Source organism: Triticum aestivum, chromosome 4A, assembly GCF_018294505.1.
Source record: "Triticum aestivum cultivar Chinese Spring chromosome 4A, IWGSC CS RefSeq v2.1, whole genome shotgun sequence".
In the NCBI taxonomy this organism is placed as follows: Eukaryota; Viridiplantae; Streptophyta; class Magnoliopsida; order Poales; family Poaceae; genus Triticum; species Triticum aestivum.
The window spans coordinates 734,647,058-734,668,025 of NC_057803.1; the positions used below are offsets into that span (position 1 = coordinate 734,647,058).

At 45.9% G+C, this 20,968-nt stretch overlaps 3 protein-coding genes and 1 pseudogene across 3 annotated transcripts; all 4 read left to right on the forward strand.

The window, feature by feature from the left end:
- The first annotated feature begins 1,670 nt into the window (after nt 1–1,670).
- On the forward strand, nt 1,671–6,563 carry LOC123088443 (U4/U6.U5 tri-snRNP-associated protein 2). Its single transcript, XM_044510650.1, has 8 exons — nt 1,671–2,255; nt 3,164–3,408; nt 3,501–3,585; nt 3,985–4,341; nt 4,420–4,620; nt 5,626–5,797; nt 5,895–6,066; nt 6,151–6,563. Exons 1-8 carry the CDS (start codon nt 1,923–1,925, stop codon nt 6,242–6,244), a joined length of 1,659 nt encoding a protein of 552 aa, XP_044366585.1. The 5' UTR covers nt 1,671–1,922; the 3' UTR covers nt 6,245–6,563.
- A 952-nt stretch (nt 6,564–7,515) lies between these two features.
- LOC123084447 (pentatricopeptide repeat-containing protein At2g44880-like) lies at nt 7,516–9,559 on the forward strand. Its single transcript, XM_044506048.1, has 2 exons — nt 7,516–7,562; nt 7,647–9,559. Exons 1-2 carry the CDS (start codon nt 7,516–7,518, stop codon nt 9,538–9,540), a joined length of 1,941 nt encoding a protein of 646 aa, XP_044361983.1. The 3' UTR covers nt 9,541–9,559.
- A 711-nt stretch (nt 9,560–10,270) lies between these two features.
- On the forward strand, nt 10,271–13,096 carry LOC123088445 (haloacid dehalogenase-like hydrolase domain-containing protein Sgpp). The gene is made up of 5 exons (XM_044510652.1): nt 10,271–10,470; nt 11,643–11,751; nt 11,835–11,989; nt 12,201–12,462; nt 12,558–13,096. Exons 1-5 carry the CDS (start codon nt 10,442–10,444, stop codon nt 12,750–12,752), a joined length of 750 nt encoding a protein of 249 aa, XP_044366587.1. The 5' UTR covers nt 10,271–10,441; the 3' UTR covers nt 12,753–13,096.
- A 5,512-nt stretch (nt 13,097–18,608) lies between these two features.
- Nucleotides 18,609–19,258, forward strand: LOC123088446 (haloacid dehalogenase-like hydrolase domain-containing protein Sgpp; annotated as a pseudogene).
- Nucleotides 19,259–20,968: the final 1,710 nt, after the last annotated feature.

A 20,968-nucleotide genomic window follows, 5' to 3' on the forward strand; every position in this document is an offset into this window, starting at 1 on the left:
ATTGTCCAAGATGAGATAGGGGTGGAAGAGAGGGACACATGACCACTTGGGTCGGGCTGCATGCAGGCAGGGGGTCAGACCTCCGGGTAGCAATCTGGATGTCCGGACTCAGGCCGGACTACCAAGCAGCTAGCCGAACTTCTGGGCACTGTGGCAGGGTTGTGGCTGGTCGAGTCATCAAAGAAGTTGCTCCTTGCTCCTCCTCCGCCATGATCTGGCCTTGTTCCTTGGCTTCTCCATGGTTGCTTCTTTGTACCTATGTATGCACAGGGTCTCTGCTTGAGGTAGCAGTCATGTCTCGTATGAATGTAAAGGTAGTTCAAAGAGGAGCGAGTTAACCTCATTTTCGATGACGCGTGCACATGCTCAGTCATAGATCCACTTGGCACTTGGGGTGTTGGTGTAGAGTCCATGGGGATGTTTGTGGGGTGCTCCGCACCATTTTTCATGCAATCAATATTAATAGGGTTCATTTTGGAGGCGATTAAAAGGCAACGACTCTCCTCTCCTTCAACCTTGGTCGGCACCGTGGGATCCCCTCACCTCTATCTGCCGCTGCAGCAGCCAAAGGACGAGGAAACATCGGATCTGAGTCTCTGGGTCTATGATGAAGGTAGGAATAGTTGTATGGTTTTTCTCCAATCATCGATGGTGAGATGATGGCGACTTCGTCAGTTTGGAATAGATTCTTCACACTTCGTCCTCATTTTGGTGGTACTTTGTACCATTGGGAGGCGTGTGGAGAAAGTGGTCCTCACGGAGGCAGCGCTTCATTGTCGAGATGGTCTTCTGGGATCTGATCCACCTCAAATTCGTCCATTGGGATGGTATAGAGGAAGCTCCTGTTGTCTCCTCGAAACGGTAAGGTTAGGGTTTCACGTGACTACCTGAGGTGTACGTGCTGGAATTTTGTCTATTATGGGCCAAGCCCAATCCCAGTTTTAGAAAGTCCTAATAAATCCTAGAGGCCCACGCAGCCCATTCGTGCAAGGCAAGAGGTGAAACTAAAGTTTAGTCCCACATTGCTAGTTTAGAGGGAGTTGAACCTCTTTATAAGGAAGGTTCTTTCCCCACTTGTATGAGCATGAGAACAAGAGGGACATCCACGCGCGCTCCTCCTCCGCCGCCCGTCTCGTCACGCCTCGTCATGACGCGCCGTGATGCGGGTTGCGGGAATGAGCTGATGTCTAAATTTTTGCCACGCACTACGTGTATACGAAAGGTCACTCGGGAGCTGGTAAGTTTTTGCCATAGTAGATACTGAATGCGAATGCTGCACCCTTCGGCTTTTTCAAATACTTGTTCAACATTTTCCAAATAGTTGTTCAACATTTTTTTCAAACGTTTTCTGATTACTGTACTTTGTAATAACCCTCTCCGTCCTAAAATGCTGTCTTAAATTTGTCTAGATATGGATGTATCAAGTCACATTTTATTATTAGATACATCCATATCTAGATAAATCTAAGACAAGAATTTTGAGACGGAGGGAATACATAGTTAGAATATTTTAAAGTACAAACAAAAGTAAAAAACAAAACAGAAAACGTAAAAAAAAACAGGAAAGGAAGGTTGTGGCCTCCCGCGCTCGTGGGCCGGCCCAGCTCGCGCGCTATTCAGCGAGAGAAGCCTCTCGTCTCGCATAACGCCCTCTCGGTAAGGGTTTCCGCCCAATCGAGCAGCCGCCGTCGCCGGTCACCGCGAGGCCCTCCGCCGTCCCGTGAGCCCGAGCTCGAGCAGCCCGAGCCAAAGCGCTCGACGTGAGCGCGCCCGAGCTGCAGCTCGTCCCGGGAAGGTGAGCACCCGCCCAGCTCAGCTCCTCCCCCTTTCTCAATCTGCCTCGGGAAGGACGAGATTCGCAAGAGCCGTCTCCCAAAACCTCTCTCTCCTTCGGCGCGGCTAGGGTTTCGAAGAGGCCGGCGATGGGCGCGGACGAGGAGGAGCGCCAGTCGCCCTCGCGGAAGCGCGAGCGCGGGGAGGAGCCGGCCGACGGCGCCGCCGAGAAGCGCCCGCGCGCGGCGGACGAGTCGGAGGGCGCGTCGCTGCTCGGGCTCGCCAACTACGCGGACGAGGAGGAGGAGGAGCGCGGGGCCCCGAGGGGGCACGCGAACGGCCGGCCACGGGAGGAGGAGGAGGAGGAGGGGGAAGACGAGGAGGACGAGGAGGAGGAGGACGAGAGGAGGGCTCCGGAGAGGCGGCCCAGGCAGGTGGAGCTGCGCCGGGACTGCCCCTACCTCGACACCGTCAACCGACAGGTATAAAATTCTTTGGCAGTGCCATTTTACATGTTGATTCGGTGGCAATTGCCCACGGCTGGACGGGGATAAGGTTGGTCTGAGCCTGCTGGTTCTGTGCACAGCTCTAGAATCACCTGCGATCTGTCAATCGTGCTCAGGGTAGTTTAGGCATTAGTGAAACTGCACATATTGGTTGGTAAATACAGAACATGTAGAGAACTAGAGATGTAAAACTGGAGCTTGGTACTTAGGCATTTAATTTGTTGGTGCTTGGTAGTACCTACACAGTGAAGTCTAGTTGATTTTTCATATGGTATAGCTTGTTAGCAGCTGATGCTTTTCACTTCAAGCTGCAATGCAGTAGCCTACTTTGTACATTGATTGATGACAGCAAACCTCTGAAAGCCTCTTATGTTTTCTGCATTAGAAAAGATTGCAGGGCTGACTTTACAAATACCCTGTTTTACTAAAATGGACTGTTCTCTTTTATACCCTAAGAGTTTTGGTTTAACCTGTGAACTATATTTTTTTGTGTGGATAGCAGGGCTTACTTCACAAGTACTTTTATGTGTGTGTAAATTTCACTCTCCTTTTATTCCCTAGGAGGCTAGGTTTAACCTTTATAACTACAAAAGCGGTGAATAATTATGTGGCACGCTCTATATACATCCTGCAAACTCCTGACAGATCCCTAACCCTGTTCTACACAAAATCTCTTTTATAGTCGATTCCCTACCATTAGATGATGCTTTGTGCAGATTTTATTATATTAAAGCACGTCCTTGCTCTGGTGCTCTACTCTTTGCATATATGTTATCTACTCTTTTTTTGGGGAGGTGGAGGGGGCAAACATTATGGTTGAGCAAGCCATTCTGCACTCTCATGGTTACAGCCGATACCTGATTATATTTTGTCCTGCTTCGTAGGTCCTTGATTTTGACTTTGAGAAGTTCTGTTCAATCTCCTTATCGAATTTGAATGTATATGCATGCCTAGTTTGTGGAAAGTATTACCAAGGAAGAGGCTTGAAATCGCATGCATATACCCACAGTCTTGAGGCAGGCCACCATGTCTTCATTAATCTCCAGACTGAGAAAGTTTACTGTCTTCCTGATGGATATGAGATAAATGATCCATCACTAGAAGATATTCGACATGTTCTCAATCCAAGGTGATCATTTGTTGTTTCTGACGTTATCTATTGTCGCCTTTGTTGACTTCAGTAATCAGTTCCGCGTTTTATTGATTGGTATGGTTTGGCAGGTTTGCAAGAGAGCAGGTTAAAATTCTTGACAAGAACAAGCAATGGTCAAGAGCTCTGGATGGCTCCAATTATTTACCTGGAATGGTATGTATCTATGAAACTCTCTAAAGGCTTGTTTTCTCTCATTCTGCTGTGTTGTGCTGTGGAATCCTTCCAGTTAAGGGAATATTTACCCATTCTAGCAAAATAGCGTTTTTAGTATTTTTTGAAATAGCAAATAGAAGCACTTGTTTGAAGAAGCTGTAACAATGCCAATGAAGCCCAGAGATACTGTGGACTTGAATGGTTTAGTCGAGCTCTCCTTTTTTGCGATTTGGTTCTACATCACTACCCCACAGTTGTCCAATATGAATGCCACCGTGTGACTTAAGGACTGGTTTAGATTGTCTTTATTTGCTTGATTGTAGATGGAAACCTGCAAGCATTTAGGCTCTTGTGATTTGAGAGCTAAATTATTAATCACTTTTCTGATTGAATCTGCAGGTTGGTCTTAACAACATTAAGGAGACTGATTTTGTGAACGTCACAATACAATCACTGATGAGGATTACCCCTTTGAGAAATTTCTTTCTCATACCTGAAAATTATCAGCATAGCAAATCCCCACTGGTTCATCGGTTTGGAGAACTAACTCGGAAGATTTGGCATGCTAGGAACTTCAAGGGCCAAGTTAGTCCACATGAGTTCCTTCAAGCAGTTATGAAGGCTAGTGAGAAGAAGTTTCAGATTGGTGTACAGTCTGATCCAGTGGAGTTTATGTCATGGCTCTTGAACACGTTGCATGCGAAGCTAAGAAGTTCAAAGAAGAAAAACAGAAGCATCATATATGATTGCTTTCAGGTTAGTTTTAGTATCAATTGTGTAATTGGTAGGACTTGCCGTAGCTTATGTGTTATGTTTGAATCTTGTTTTTGGCAGGGAGAACTTGAAGTTGTCAAGGAAATTCACAGGAAGCATTTAGTGGATGATGAGCAGAATGGTGAGGCAGGTTCACAGGTTGAAACAACAAGTGACGGTATGGTCACTCAAACGTCTAGGGTCCCGTTCTTGATGCTCGGTCTTGACCTGCCACCGCCACCTCTTTTCAAAGATGCCATGGAGAAAAACATTATTCCACAGGTTTGTTTACCCAACCATCTCTGCTTTTTGCTCGAATTGCAGGACATGTGTCAAGTTTTTACAAGTATGTGATGCTAGACTGGCGTTTATATGATGGAATTTTTTCCTGGTCGTGATGTAAGAACCAACTGACTCCGAGTCTCTGACTAATTCAGTTTGCTAGAGCATTGGTACATGAGAGACTTGATTCCCTATGGTCCAGCTGATAGACCTGAGGTCTTGTTTCTCAAGTTTATCATCCCTTAAACTTATATTTAAGGCTAGTTTTCTTTTGTTCAAGTCTTGCTGTTTAGAGCATCAAACTTAAACTTGCTGTGGGCCTATTTTCTACTTAGGATCATTGTTGAGGAAATCGTTAACTGGTAGCTGCTCGGTTGGCTGGCGAGTAGGGGATTAATAGGCTAATCGACAAGTTAATCGTCCATTTAATCAATTACTCGGGCGATTAATCAGTTAATCGGCTACTCGGTGACCCTACGAGTAGGGATTAATCGACAAGTTAACTGGTTAATCAGATGAATTCTTGAACAGGGCTTAGGATATCTTGCAGCCACAGTAATATAGAATGGTCCTACAACTTTATTGATTTATTCCATCTTGTCATTTTCATGGGTGTATGGACACACGTACTCTTGCATGAATTAGCAAGTCTTCGAATTTGCTTGTGTCTCACCATTTTGTGATTTGTTTGGAGGTATGATCTTTCTTGGACTCTCTTGTGCATGTACATCTATGCTAGGGGGTCTCGACCAAATTTTCTTGATGGGTAAATTAAACCAGTCATCGAACTTCACCAATTATCGTCCATGTGACTGTTTGCCTAAACAGTGTGAATCTAGATCTACATTTGCTGGAGGAATACATGGTGCACACTCACTGAAGGGATATGATTTTACATGCAACATGAAAGCTTGGCATTGATTTTTACATAGAAGTTTTATGTTTCAGTTCTCTGTATCCTGGTGATTGGTAATACACTAATTCAGAAGCTTGCACGGTGTTCAGGTACCACTGTTCAATATACTGAAGAAGTTCGATGGTGAGACAGTTACAGAGGTGGTACGGCCATCTATTGCCCGGATGAGGTACCGAGTCATCAGACTTCCAAAGTATATGATCCTTCACATGCGACGGTTCACCAAAAACAACTTCTTTGTGGAGAAAAACCCAACTCTAGGTAACCTCCATGTTTTTCTTGATTGAACTTGCCTATTCAGAGTCCCCCCCTGGCCACTCTCACCAATTCTAAGAGCATTTTCTGTTCCATGCAACAGTAAATTTCCCCGTGAAGAACTTGGAACTGAAGGACTACATCCCATTGCCCAAGCCAAAAGAGAACGAGAAGCTGCGCTCGAAGTATGATCTCATAGCCAACATCGTACACGACGGCAAGCCGGGTGAAGGATGCTACAGAGTATTCGTGCAGCGGAAATCAGAGGAGGCGTGGTATGTGTTCTCCTTTATCTCATTCGTAGCATGAATATTTGGGAGGGACCCCGTCATATCATCCACGAACCCTTTTTGTCCCAGGTACGAGATGCAGGATCTCCATGTCACCGAGACCCTTCCGCAGATGGTGGCTCTCTCTGAAGCCTACATGCAGATATACGAGCAGCACGAGTGAGCGACGGGGGACGACGGATGGGGGCCATCATGTAGATTTCAGTGCCCCTGTTTTTTTGGCGCTCGACACAGATGATGTTTTACAAGCTAATTTATATGCCTGAGTCAAATTTTTGAGGGCTTGAGTGTTGTATGTCTGAATTTATTTCCTTGAGAAGTAGAAGAGTCTGAGGAACTCCGATGCACTGTTAGTTTCTTGACGCCGCCATGGAGAGATCCCAAGCAGCTGTAAGATGTAAAAAACGTACCCGCACTCTTCGAGAGCTCGGTGAATTTTCCGAGCATTGGTTTTTACCAGGAATGCGCCGTTCCATCATGCATATTTGTTATGAATCTGTATGTTGCTACCAAGCAGGAGTGATAGTGGACTTGTTCCCAAGGGTTCAAGATGCATTTGCATATATTAGTGTATGATCCTGATGGTTGTTACTCACCATCAGTTTCAGCTGCAGAGACAGCAAGTTCTTATCAAGTTACTAACTTACCATTTGCAATACATCTTGCTTGGAAACCTCTAGAATTTTTTTTGCTATCAAGTTACTAACTTACTATTTGCAAATACATCTTGCTTGGAAACCTCCAGATTTTGCATGAATCGACGTGTCTGTTAAAAGGCTACTTTGGTTGGAATGATCAGTGGAGGAAAACCATTGAATATGAAATTTTTCTGTAATGATACTATTCATGCCTTTGGTTCAGAGGAATGGGGGAGCGACTAGTATAAAATCTGAGTGTAGTGTGCAAAAATAGAAAAACAGAGCTGGGGAGTGGGGCAAAAGAAAAATGAGGAGTTTTCGCCTTTGGTTCAAAGGAAGGGGGCAAAGGAAAAAATGAAGGAGTTTCCATTTGATCCCATTTTAGAAGGAAAAACCCGGTAATTCTAACATTCACTTGGACATTTTTCTTAAACAAATTCTATGCACGATGAACAAGACTATAATTTTTTTACGTGTTTTTAACTTTGATTTGATCATATTTATTACTCCAATTACCGTGAACCAAAGCATCCAAGTTGACAGAATCACATAATTTCTAAGTTTACTATGTTTTGTACATACATGCATCTATTATTTCTACTCCCTCTGTTCCGATTTACTCGTCGTGGTTTTAGTTCAATTAGTTCAAATTTGAACTAAAACCACGACGAGTAAATCAGAACGGAGGGAGTATATTTTTAGAATCCTGCAAACTGAACGAGCCCTCAAATTCTGAGTTGAATTTCATGATTATTATTTTTGCTTGAATTCAACATGTGGCTGTTCAAATTCTGACATGAATTCGGTGAAAATCTCGCATTGCGACGTGGCTGGCCTTCTCATGTATGCCTCCAACTATACACTTTCTCCGTCATATTTACGTATTTTCTGGTAAATCCGTCTTCGTCTGCCGTTCCCGTAATGTAGATATTACGCCTCCTCGGTGTCAAACTGCCCGCCAAAGGTAACGAGACGGGCGGAGCCCCATTTGCGCCACCGCCCGCCCCCAATGCCGTGCTCGCCAGGGCCCCGCCGCCGCCCGCCGCCGGCGGTGCCAATCAGCGCCGGCCTGCTCCGGCAGCTTCGGATCGCCGCCGGCCAGGGCTCCCCGCGCCGCCTCCTCCTGCAATCCCTGGCGCTGGTCCTCACCTCCAACCTCTCCTCCACCCACGCCGCCGTCTCCTCCCGCCTCCTCAACTCGCTCCTCCCGCACCTCCCCGCCGGCCGCCTCCACCTCCTCCGCCTCCTCCCCTTCGACCACCTCACGCTCCTCCTCTTCTCCTCCTCCTCTTCCGCCGCCAACCGCCGCCCCATCACCCCCCTCCCCGCCGCCTCCTCCCTCCACGCGCTCGCCGTCCGCTCGGGCCACCTGCCCGCCGACCTCCGGCTCGCCAACTCGCTCCTCGCGCGCTACCTCGCGCTCGGCTCCCACGCCTCCGCGCGCCGCCTCTTCGCCGACATCCCGCGCCCCGACGCCGTCACCTGGAACACGCTCCTCCGCGCCTGCCTCCGCTCCGGCCTCCTCCCCTCCGCACGCCAGCTGTTCGACCAAATGCCCCAGCGCGACCTCGTCTCCTACAACTCCATGCTGGCCGGTCACGCCGCGGCCGGGGACATGGCCGGCGCGCGGCAGCTGTTCGACGGGATGCCCGAGAGGGACGTGGTCTCCTGGAACTCGATGCTGGCCGGGTACACACGCTGCGGAGACATGGAGGAAGCCAGGAGGATGTTCGACGCGATGCCGGAGAGGGACGTCGTGTCATGGAACTCGATGCTGGACGGGTACGCGCAGGCTGGGGACGTCAAGATGGCGAGGGCCGTGTTTGACGGCATGCCGAGGAGGAGCGCCGTGTCCTGGAACGTCGTCCTGGCGCTGTACGCGCGGGTGAAGGACTGGCGGGAGTGCCTGAGGCTGTTTGACACGATGATGGCAGTGGGGGCCGCAGTGCCGAACGAGAAGACCTTCGTGAGCGTTTTGACAGCCTGCGGCAGCCTCGGCGACCTCGATAGAGGGAAGTCGGTGCACGGCCTGGTCCGGCAGAGGTGGGAGAGGCTATTGCCGGACGTCCTCCTGCTCACGGCACTGCTGACAATGTACGCCAAGTGCGGGGTGATGGAGACCGCGAGGGAGATCTTCGACTCGATGGGCGACAGGAGCGTCCCGTCCTGGAACTCGATGATCATCGGCTACGGGCTGCACGGGCAGAGCGAGAAGGCGCTCGAGCTGTTCCTGGAGATGGAGAGGAGCGGGCCTAGGCCGAACGAGACGACCTTCGTGTGTGTCTTGAGCTCCTGTGCCCACGGCGGGCTGGTGCTTGAAGGCTGGTGGTGCTTCGACAGGATGGTCAGGCAGTACGGCATCGAGTCCAAGGCAGAGCACTTCGGGTGCATGATGGACCTCCTCGGCCGCGCCGGGCTGCTCACAGGCTCAGAGAACCTCGTCCAGAATTTACAGGGCAAGGCGTCCCCGGCGCTGTGGGGCGCCATGGTCTCGGCCTCCTCTCGGGCGCAGGACGGCTCCAGGCTCGGGGAGTTTGTGGGGAGGAAGCTGATGGAGATGGAGCCGGCGGAGGTCGGCCCCTACGTGCTGCTCTCGAACATCTACGCGGCGGAAGGGAGGTGGGACGACGTGGAGAAGGTGAGGGAGGCGATGAAGCGGAACGGCGCCGAGAAGGGCGCGGGGCTGAGCCTGGTGGGAGGCGGCGGATCGGAGCCCCGCGTTGGTGCCGAGGACGGCGTCTCGGTTGGAAGGCGGGATGATGGCGTGGTGGTGCTGTCGTTGCTGGGCGAGATGGGCGCCCGCCTGAAGGCTGCCGTTTGAGGTGGCCCAGTGCTGGGACGTGAGGGCGTGAGGAGCTGCGTGCGCGTGTGTGCTCCTTTGGCGTCGTGGCAGGGCAGGGCCGCCGGCGTTGCTGCGGCGGCGAAGGGAGCCGAGGGTGACTGACTGCTGGCTGATGGGCAGGCGGTGGAATAAGCCAGAAAACACGTCTGGAGGTGGACCGGTGGCAGTGGTCTGAGGTGCTTGTACTCTTCCAGCTCTTGCCAGTGGATGGACGATGGAGAAGGTGCCCGGCTGGCTGCTCTGCTCTGCTCAACTGATCTGGCCGGCGATGTGATGTGATAAGTGAGGACGGTGACGATGACCGTGGTGTCGGCAAGGTAGGGAGACGGACGGACGGGCGGCGTCTGCTGCAAGGCGCAAGAGGTATTTGTTCCCTGGAACGTGGACGGGTGGCGGTGTTTGCATTCGGATCTGTGGAAGGACAAATGGGAAAAGGAACATGAAAAGGAACATATTGGATCTCCTTGCTGGCAAACCATACGCGTCCAGCGTTTTCACGACCAACCAAAATCTTTTCCAGCAAGAAAAATCGTATCATGGCTAACATTTGTTGCAACCACATTATTTTTTTTATCTTTTGCCATTATATGTAAGTCATCCTGCAAGCCCCACCTGGCGGCGAGACAACGCCTTGGCCCCACGTGCAGGTTGCGAGGGAGAAAAAAAAGAGGAGGAGAGGCAGGCAGCAGCCCAAGAAATCAGGGGTCGATCGGATCCACCGCCGTCCGTCCGTGCGTCCTATAAGACGAGCCACCGCCCACCGCCCCTTGCCCAGGTTCCCACAATCCTCTTCCTCCACCTGCCTTCCGCGAGAGTCCTCCACTCCTCAACAACCATCGAGAACAAGCGCGCGATCTCTCGCCCACCCACCGCTCGCGCCATGGCTTCCACCAATGGCGGCTTTGTCAGGTACGTACTGGCTTTCTCCACCACCACCCCAACCCCGATCTCCTTTTCCTGCTTACTCGATCCGTCGGGCCATCCGGCCGGCCGAGGGAGCCGATCGCTCGTCGGTTAGAAAATAGCCCACCCCCCGCGGCAGAACATCAGTGAATCCCCGCCGGCGCGCGGCTGATTGCCCCCGTTCCTCCCCGGTCGCGCCGGCCCAATCCAAGCCCGCTGGCGGCTCGGATTCCGGCCATGGGCCCGTCCATCATACATGCTTCCCCAACTGTCTCTGCTCCCTCGTGATGCCGTCCCGTGCCTCAGCGGCCGGCCGGCCTGGCTGATGCGCGCCCACGTGTCTGGCTGAACCAGCGTTTTTTTTTTCTTCCCTTCTTTGGCAAGAATTTTTTTTTTGTCCACTCTGCTGCAATTATAATCTTTTCTGTCTTCCACGACAGATCGATCTGAACATGTTCTTTGGAGGCTCCGTTATTATTCAGAAAAACTTCCTTTATAGGCTATACATATGTCTACAGTTTAGTTGTTCGTAACTGCCTGCTCTGCTCATATTACTTGTCAAGGTAGGTAGCTAGGCTGATACTTTTGGGAGGCATAGCAAAAATTGTGAAGCAACCAAATGCCTCTCAGCCATATCGACATGAAACTGAAGAGCAGTCGAACGGTAAAACCCTGAAGTCTCCGAACAAGAAAGGCGTGCAGTAGATTCAAGTTATCTGCCTAGTTTGTTTTCGCGGAACAATACTGCTATTTTACCAGTGACCCGCTCTTGATAAATGTATGCCGCTGCATCAGTGCTGTCGCTAGATCTCCGCGCCTGTGATAAATGCCTGTCTGCTGTGTGAGTGCTCTTGTGAATTCTCCATGCGCACCTACTTTCAAATGTCTTGTAGTAATACCTTGGGTATCGGCACTTGCCAGTCGACATGGTTCAGATACTTGGCCCCCTCCAATTTTTTTTGCTCTGGTTTTAGAAAAATGCAGGCAGACTTAGACATCCATGGCTCCCATGTATATGTAAAAGCAGAGAAATAAGACCCTGTTTGCCTGTATTTTCTGGATTTTCAGTGCTGGGTTGCTTAAATATCATTCATTGAAGTCAATCATTTGCGTTTCATACATCGTCAGCAGCTACGAAGACTGACTGCTGAACTCTAACTGCTTTCCATACTTTGTAGTCCTCTTGCAGTGACCGTTCCAGTTGAGGCGGTTCTGTTTGACATTGATGGCACCTTGTGCGACTCAGATCCTCTTCATCACGTCGCTTTCCAAGAATTGCTACTTGCGGTAACAAGCGTTATGATGCCTGATATTTATTATTCCTTATTAAGTTTCGCGAACAAGCTGACTGGGCTAATGGATGTAAACAGATTGGGTACAACAATGGTGTGCCGATTGACGATGAGTTCTTCATAAACAACATCGCTGGAAGAAGCGATGCTGAAGCTGCCCAGAATTTGTTCCCAGACTGGCCCCTCGAAAAGGGGCTGAAATTCCTAGAGGACAAAGACGTCAAATACAGAAGGTACACCAAGTGGGAACTACTTCTTGGTTATATGATTTTTTTAAATGAGCAATTGGTTTTATGTAAGGTTGTCGATGGTTCTGTTATTTCTTAATGGGCTTTTCTCACTGTTAATGTTTTTCTCTTATTTTTAAAAATTCTCGTGAGAACCGCTAGTTGGCTAGTATGACTTGGTGAGGATAAATATTTATAGTCCCTTGTTTGTTAACAGTTTGGCGATGGAGCGCCTAGAGCCTGTAAAGGGCCTCCACAAGGTGGTACAGTGGGTGAAAGATCACGGCTACAAGCGTGCCGCAGTAACCAATGCCCCAAGGATCAATGCGGAGCTCATGATCAAACTTCTTGGTCTATCAGACTTCTTCCAGGCCGTGATTGTTGGAGGCGAATGCGAGCAGCCAAAACCCGCCCCCTTTCCATACCTGAAGGCCCTCAAGGAGCTCGAAGTGTCCGCAGCACACACCTTCATCTTCGAGGTACGCATACCCTTGCATATGTATCCATTGAACTCGCTGTCTAAAATCTGATTGGATTTACAGATACATCATACCAATATATGCTTTGAATGCAGGATTCCGCTTCAGGGACACGCGCAGGTGTTGCCGCGGGGATGCCCGTCGTCGCCGTCTCGACGAGGAACCCGGTGAAGTCCCTACAGGAAGCTGGGGCCGCATTGATCGTCAGTGACTATGAAGACCAGAAGCTGTGGAACGCGCTCGAGGAGATCGACAGAGAGGAAGCGAAGCTAAAGAATGGTGGAGCGTGAGACAGATGATGGTGATGAACAATTGATTAGACCACTGCAAATTTACCCATTCTTATTACTTATAAGGGAGTCTACATCCTGAAATTATGGTAGGACAGAGCTCATCTAGGTATTTGAGGTATTAGCTTGGTATATGTGTTTCTTTTTGTTGTCTAGTAGAGAATCAAATAAAAAACTTTAGTGCCCAGCACATGAGATTTGTTCGATTGATGGGGCCTATGAAAATGGCATATGTGTCGGGCTCATTGTCTACTAGCTCTGAATTTTGACTGTTGACCACTCTGTTTGATTGAGCTTCTCTTTATATTAATCTGAAAACAATATGGTAATGATGGACATCACAACATCGACTGACCCTTTAAACAGAATTTATGGTAGCATAGAGCCTCTCTTTTATGATTCAAGGGAGTCTGTGTCCTGTTTGACGGAGCTCATCCAAAGCATTTCAAACTTTTAGTTTGGTATATACGTGTTTCCTAGAAACAAATGAAATATCTTGAGAGCCAATGACATGAGATTGCTGTGTTGATGGGACCTATGGAAATTGCAAATCTGTTACCGCCTTCTGAATTCTGACTTGTTAATCTTCAGATCATTATGTTTGATTGCACTTATCTTTGTTACTAAAAACAGTATACGGGACATCGCAACGGGAACCGCTTCTTTCAGAATGCAAGTGACAAAAGCTAGAACTGGTCAGACGATGTGGATCCCACCTATCGGGCAGCTTATCAGCGGGAAAACATCTCAAAGCTTGGTGTCTGCATTGTCGTACTTGGGGCCATTTCATTTGACATCTTAAAAAATATGCGGCCTCCTTCCCAACTTATCCCATAAACCATCTCTCTTATTCATCGGGTCTTCTAATCTTATTATGGGATAACTAATCCCATAAACCGTCTCTCTTATTCATTGGGTCTTCTAATCTTATTATGGGATAACTAATTCCATAAGCCGTCTCTCTTATTCATTGGGTCTTCTAATTATTATGGGATAACTAATTTAGAAATCTCAACAAATTTGAGGAGTGGCTTGTTTTTTAAGTTGGAAAGATGTAGCTTACTTTTTAAGTCGCCTAAAAGAAATGACCCGAAAGGGCTACTTGAGCTACAACGACCAGAAAACGCTGACAAACCACCTGCGGACACCCTTGTATATTCTAGATTATTCTACTTATTAGTTCTTTTATATGAGAATTTTCTATCAGTTAAGAGAAAGCAACCTTATTATATTCTATAAACCTTTATTAAATATTTTCTTGACGTGTGCATTATAGAAGCCTCTACCAACCTCCGTCCCAAATTATTCGTGATAGTGCGAGTATTAAATAGGAACAACAACGTATAAACACACTAGAATATATTTAAGTAGCACAAGTTATTCTATGGATGGAATTTTTTTTGTGATATTTTATGCTTTGTTTAGCTTTATAAGGAATTTGATTTAACAAATGTCCAAACTAAAAATAGATGAACAAACAATACATTTTTCACAACAAATTACAGTTTCAACACTTCATTTGTGTGTTTGTGATTATACATGTCTGAGTTGTAAAAGATAAAAAATGATATTATTATTATCAATGCAATTGTGTATTCAGTATTATCAGATAAAAAAAATAAAACATAGACTCAATGTTATATATTATTTAAAAACAACTTATAGTTTTAAGATAGTGCAATGTAAAGAATTAAAAATGTTTAGTATAAATGGATAAATATGTTACTTTTGATGAACTGACACAAGTCTTGGTTTTGTTTGATGTTGGCTTGAATTGTAATGGACAAAAAAATATTGGTTTGAGTTATAGAACGACATAGCAGAAGCACTGAGGTGTGCTCGGTTTGGCCATAAGAGGATGGAGAGCGTCGGAATTGGAAGAAAATTTCACTGGGCTAAAGAGAAAAAAGAGAAAGCAAGAGTTGGTGGACGAAGAGAAATAAGAAGAAGTATGCATCCACAATGAAGCTCCTCGAATCGACTCATTCAACATGGACGTTGTAGTAGATCTCCTGACGAGCCAAACAAACTCGGTAACGATGGTCTCTACGCGTGGGCAATGACCCTGGCAACAGAGCTATCGAGTGCGATCATGACGATACTAATTTTGTGGGGAAATGGCCTACCTGGGGGCGGCAGCGAGAAATGGAGACCCTAACTCTCTCGGAGCAACTTTTATAAAGGAACGAGGCATCGACGCAACCAGTGTGAGGGTACGGGACCGACGTTACCATGGTTAGAGTCATGCGATGCGCGTGACCCTCTCCTGAGTTAGATAACAAATAATGTTGGGTTTTTCACGTGGGAAAAAGGCAGGTTTTTGGCGACGGTGCGGGAGAAGGAGAAAAAAATGGGTCACGGATGTGCTATGCGTTTTTTTTCTTATAAAAAATAGAATAGCTCTAGTTTGAAAAACTGTTTGAATGTTCAAACAATGTCCAAACGACTTGAAATTTTACATGCGGCATCTCTAGTATATATCAAGGCCTCACAAAAAAATCATGGTTTTTGGAAAATTATTTATATTTTATATGGAAATAAATCCATTTAAATTCAATTGGGGTTTCAAATAAATTTATTTGATTTAGGTCTGCTAAAATTGTGAGAAAATCCTGGTAGCTTCCAACTATTATTGGAAGACTATATGCAAAATTTGAAAGACTATCTTGAGGTAATACATCAAAAGTGAAAATGATTAAGTTTATCCAAAAAATAGCAATACTGATTAGGATTTAGTTTTGGTTTGGTGCATTGAGGGTTCAATCAACCTCATTTAAAGTTTAAGCGTGGTTGGATGATGTCATGATGATGCCAAAAAAATACCAAGAAAAATTAAATTAGGCTATTACTTCGGGCTATTACAATCAACTCCCCCCCCGCGCGCCCTAGAGGAATCTCGCCTCGAGATTCTTGGTAGAAACGAAGAGGTCGGGGACTCGGGATACTCAAATTAGAGATATGCTTCGCGTCCCCATGTTCCTTCCTTTTTAGAACGGTGAAACCACTCCACCTTTTCGAAAAAAATACTGTCAAAGAAACAACTGGATCTTTATTCAAACAATAAATCATTACAATCCGCTAAAAATAATCTGGAAACAACTCCGGAGCGCAATGCAACCAACATGCAGTGCTCACCTGTAATCTCCCACAATTACGATGATATGAAAATAATAATAGTCCAAGAGTGCCGTGGACTAAGCTGGAATCTGCAAACGTTTTATTCAAAAGGAGAAGACAAGGTAATATGGGCTCTTTGTTAGATCAATAGCAATGCATATGAGAGCCACCCAACATTTTCAACGTGGTCTTCTCCCCGGTACGACTCAAATAAAAAGAAGAGAATTTCAGAGAAACACATTGATTTTTTTTGGAGTTTTTAGTTTTTCTGGAAGAAAGCAAGTTAGAGAAAAAGGGAAAACAAAAACGAGAGTTGTGTTGTCGGAGAAATGCGTAAGTGATAGTTTTTAAAATTGTGAGAAAATCATGGTAGCTTCCAACCATTATTGGAAGACTATATGCAAAATTTGAAAGACTATCTTGTGGTAATACATCAAAAGGGAAAATGATCAAGTTAATCCAAAAAATAGCAATACTGATTAGGGTTTAGTTTTGGTTTGGTGCATTGAGGTTTAATCAACGTCATTTAAAGTTTAAGCGTGGTTGGATGATGTCATGATGATGCCAAAAAAATACCAAGCAAAATTTAATTAGGTTATTACTTCGGGCTATTACAATCAACTCCCCCTCCCCCCCCCCGCGCGCCCTAGAGGAATATCGCCTCGAGATTCTAGGTAGAAACGAAGTGGTCGGGGACTCGGGATACTCAGATTAGAGATATGCTTCGCGTCCCCATGTTGCTTCCTTTCCAGAACGGTAAAACCACTCCACCTTTTTCAGAAAAAATATTGTCAAAGAAACAACTGGATCTTTATCCAAACAATAAATTATTACAATCTGCTAACAATTAATCTTTATCCAAATAATTAATTATCTGCATCAATATGATCAATAGCATAGTAACATGATAGTTTTGATAGTAGTGATGATAGTAGCAATAACGGTAATAGTGATAGCAATGATTTTGTAGCTGTTGGAACAATAGCAACATCAGTAGTAACTTAGCAGAAACAATATGTGGAAAATTTGTAGGCATTGGATCGGTGAATTCGTTGGACGATATTCATCATATAATAGTCATAACCTAGGGCGATACAAAACTAGCTCCAATTCATAAATATAATGTAGGCATGTATTCTGTAAATAGTCATACGTGCTTATGGAAAGAACTTGCATGACATCATTTGTCCTAACCCTCCCGTGGCAGCGGGGTCCATAAGGAAACTTAGGGATATCAAGGCCTCCTTTTAATAGAGAAACGGAACAAAGCATTATCACATAGTGAATACATGAACTCCTCAAACTACAGTCATCACCGAATATCCCGAATATTGTCACTCCAGGGTTTATGGATCATACCACGTAATAGGTGACTATAACTTGCAAGATCGGATCTAGAACATAGACAGTTCAGATCTGAAATCATGGCACCCGGGCCCAAAGTGACAAGCATTAAGCATGGCAAAGTCATAGCAACATCAATCTCAAAACATAATGGATACTAGGGATCAACCCTAATAAAACTAACTTGATTACATGATGAATCCCATCCAACTATCTCACCAACCAGCGAGCCTACGAAGGAATTACTCACTCCCGGTGGGGAAGTATCATGGAATTGGTGATGGAGAAGGGTTGGTGATGACGAAGATCGAAGATTCCCCTCTCTGGAGCCCCAAACGGACTCCAGATCTGGCCTCCAAATGTTGACATCCAAGATAAATCATTATCCACTCCTACCTACTTAAGCATGTCATGAGAAACTATAATCTCTAATTGTCATTGCGAACATATTTGATCATATTAGGCTGAATCATGGATACTAGGTTAAACATATTTACGAAAACAGAACAAGTTGAGTTCATACCCGTTTCTCTCTGCCACAGCCAGTTCATCAAATATCGTCATTATTGCCTTTCACTTGCATGACCAAATGATATGAAAATAACAATAGTGCAAGAGTGTCATGGACTAAGCTGGAATCTGCAAAAATTTTATTCAGAAGGAGAAGACAAGGTAATATGGGCTCTTTGTTAGATCAATAGCAATGTATATGAGAGCCACTCAACATTTTCATCGTGAACACCTACAACTGGAATGCAATGTATGAACATACATGTAATGTCGGTGGAAATACATACTCCCCCAATCTTAGGATTTTGGCCTAGCTTGGTAATCACCACTCATAGTAGCCATCCGGTCCCATCTCGAAGTGCTGTGGAACGGGCACCTGAGCCTCCCACTCCTAAGGTTCCTCCTCAGCCGCTGCCTGGTTGTTCCGGTAAGCAATAATGTCCTCAGGCATGATCCTGTATCCGCCCTGGCAATAGAATCAAACAAGGCTGGTGCAGGCAACAGAATAATATCACGGGTATCCTCACTGAAAACCAGGTTGTTAGGAATATGGTTAACAAAATCATCAATATTAGTAAACTGGTGATCCTTCATCGCCCGGTGATCTAAATAAACCTTAGGTAAACGATAATCATGCTAGCGAATCTGAAATGTTAAAGTGACTCGCTAAATGAATCGCATAAATACCACCTTGAATTTTGCCCTTGGATCTGTTAAGGTGCAGGCGATGTGCAATGGTAGCCCCTAGGCTTTAAGTGTTATCATCATACAGTGCGCAACATAAGATGGCGAAGTCCAGATTTTATCCTTATTTTTAAAATTCCCTTAACGGTTAGTATGACTTTTGAGAATGAATATTTATAGCCGCTTGTTTGTTGCAGTTTGGCGATGGAGCGCTTAGAGCCCGTAAAAGGCCTTAGCAAGGTGGTTCAGCGGGTGAAAGATCATAGCTACAAGCATGCTGCTGTAACCAATGCCCTGAGGATCAATGCAGAGCTCATGTTCAAACTTCTTGGTCTATCAGACTTCATCCAGGCAGTGATAGTTGGAGGTGAATGCGAGAAGCCAAAGCCCGCACCCTTCCCGTACATAAAGGCTCTCAAGGAGCTCGAAGTATCTCCAACACACACCTTTATCTTCAAGGTATGCCAACCCTTGATTATATCGTGTTTTTTAACATGCCATCTGGATTTGTGGACGCGTGGTACTAAAACAAGTTTTCCTTGCAGGATTCCGCCTCAAGGACACGCGCGGGCGTTGCTGCAGGGATGCCTGTTGTTGCCATGTTGACGAGGAACCCGGAGAAGTCCCTACAGGAAGCCCGGGTCGCATCGATCATCCGTGACTATGAAGACCAAAAGCTATGGAATGATCGAAGAGATTGATAGGGAGGAAGCGAAGCTAAAGAATGGTGGAGCGTGAGACAGATGATGGTGATGAACAGTTGATTAGACCATTGCAAATTTACCCATTCTTATTATTTACAAGGGATCCTACATCCTGGAGTTATTATGGTAGGACAGAGCTCATCTAGGTATTTTAAGTTTTTTAGTTTGATGTGTGTTTGTTTCTCCTTGGCTAGGACAGAAGCGAATAAAAAAACTAGTGTCCATGACATGATATTTTTCAGTTGCTAGGACCTATGAAAATGGCACATCTGTCAGGCTCATTGCCTACCAGCTCTAAATTCTGTTTGTTATCTTGTGACTACTCTTGTTTGATTGAGCTTCTCTTTATTATTCTGAGAATAATATGATAATGATGGACATCGCAACGGGGACTGCTCATTTCAACAGAAGTTATGGTAGCACAGAGCCTTTGTCTATGATTCAAGGGACTCTATGCCCTGAAGTTATGGTTTGAGGGAGGTCATCCAGGCATTTCGAGCTTTTAGTTTGGTATACTTTGTGGTTCTTAGAACAAAATAAATATCTTTAGAGCCCATGACATGAGACTGTTTTGTTGATGGTGAAGGAAATATGCCCTAGAGGCAATAATAAAGTTATTATTTATTTCCTTATATCATGATAAATGTTTATTATTCATGCTAGAATTGTATTAACCGGAAACATAATACATGTGTGAATACATAGACAAACATAGTGTCACTAGTATGCCTCTACTTGACTAGCTCGTTAATCAAAGATGGTTATGTTTCCTAACCATAGACATAAGTTGTCATTTGATTAATGGGATCACATTGTTAGAAGAATGATGTGATTGACTTGACCCAGTCCGTTAGCTTAGCACTTGATCGTTTAGTATGTTGCTATAGCTTTCTTCATGACTTATACATGTTCCTATGACTATGAGATTATGCAACTCCCGTTTACCGGAGGAACACTTTGCGTGCTACCAAACGTCACAACGTAATTGGGTGATTATAAAGGAGATCTACAGGTGTCTCTGAAGGTACATGTTGAGTTGGTGTATTTCGAGATTAGGATTTGTCACTCCGATTGTCATAGAGGTATCTCTGGGCCCTCTCGGTAATGCACATCACTATAAGCCTTGCAAGAAATGTGACTAATGAGTTAGTTGCGGGATGATGCATTACATAACAAGTAAAGAGACTTGCCAGTAATGAGATTGAACTAGGTATTGAGATACCGTTGATCGAATCTCGGGCAAGTAACATACCGATGACAAAAGGAACAACGTATGTTGTTATGCGGTTTGACCGATAAAGATCTTCGTAGAATATGTAGGATCCAATGTGAGCATCCAGGTTCCGCTATTGGTTATTGACCGGAAACATGTCTCGGTCATGTCTACATAGTTCTCGAACCCGTAGGGTCCACACGCTTAAAGTTAGATGACAGTTATATTATGAGTTCATGTGTTTTGATGTACCGAAGATGGTTCGGAGTCCCGGATGTGATCACGGACATGACGAGGAGTCTCAAAATGGTCGAGACATGAAGATTGATATATTGGACGACTATATTCGGACACCGGAATGGTTCCTGGGGTTATCGGATATATACCGGAGTACCGGGGGGTTACCGGAACCCCTCGGGGGGTTAATGGGCCTCATGGGCCCAAAGTGGAGAAGAGGAGGGGCGGCCAGGGCAGGCCACACGCCCCCTCCCCATCTAGTCCGAATAGGACAAGGAGAGGGGGGCGGCGCCCCCCTTCCTTCCTCTCCTCTCTCCCTTCCTTCCCCTCTCCTACTTGGACTAGGAAAGGAGGGAGTCCTACTCCCGGTGGGAGTAGGACTCCTCCCTAGCGCACCTCCTCCTGGC

Coding starts and splice junctions, on each gene's coding strand:
- LOC123084447 (XM_044506048.1), top strand. CDS start 7,516: ATGAATTCGGTGAAAATCTCGCATTGCGACGTGGCTGGCCTTCTCAT. Junction 7,563..7,646: donor GACGTGGCTGGCCTTCTCAT/GTATGCCTCCAA, acceptor CCCGTAATGTAG/ATATTACGCCTCCTCGGTGT.
- LOC123088445 (XM_044510652.1), top strand. CDS start 10,442: ATGGCTTCCACCAATGGCGGCTTTGTCAG. Junction 11,752..11,834: donor TCCAAGAATTGCTACTTGCG/GTAACAAGCGTT, acceptor GGATGTAAACAG/ATTGGGTACAACAATGGTGT. Junction 12,463..12,557: donor CACACACCTTCATCTTCGAG/GTACGCATACCC, acceptor CTTTGAATGCAG/GATTCCGCTTCAGGGACACG.
- LOC123088443 (XM_044510650.1), top strand. CDS start 1,923: ATGGGCGCGGACGAGGAGGAGCGCCAGTCGCCCTCGCGGAAGCGCGAG. Junction 5,798..5,894: donor GGAGAAAAACCCAACTCTAG/GTAACCTCCATG, acceptor TCCATGCAACAG/TAAATTTCCCCGTGAAGAAC. Junction 6,067..6,150: donor CGGAAATCAGAGGAGGCGTG/GTATGTGTTCTC, acceptor TTTTTGTCCCAG/GTACGAGATGCAGGATCTCC.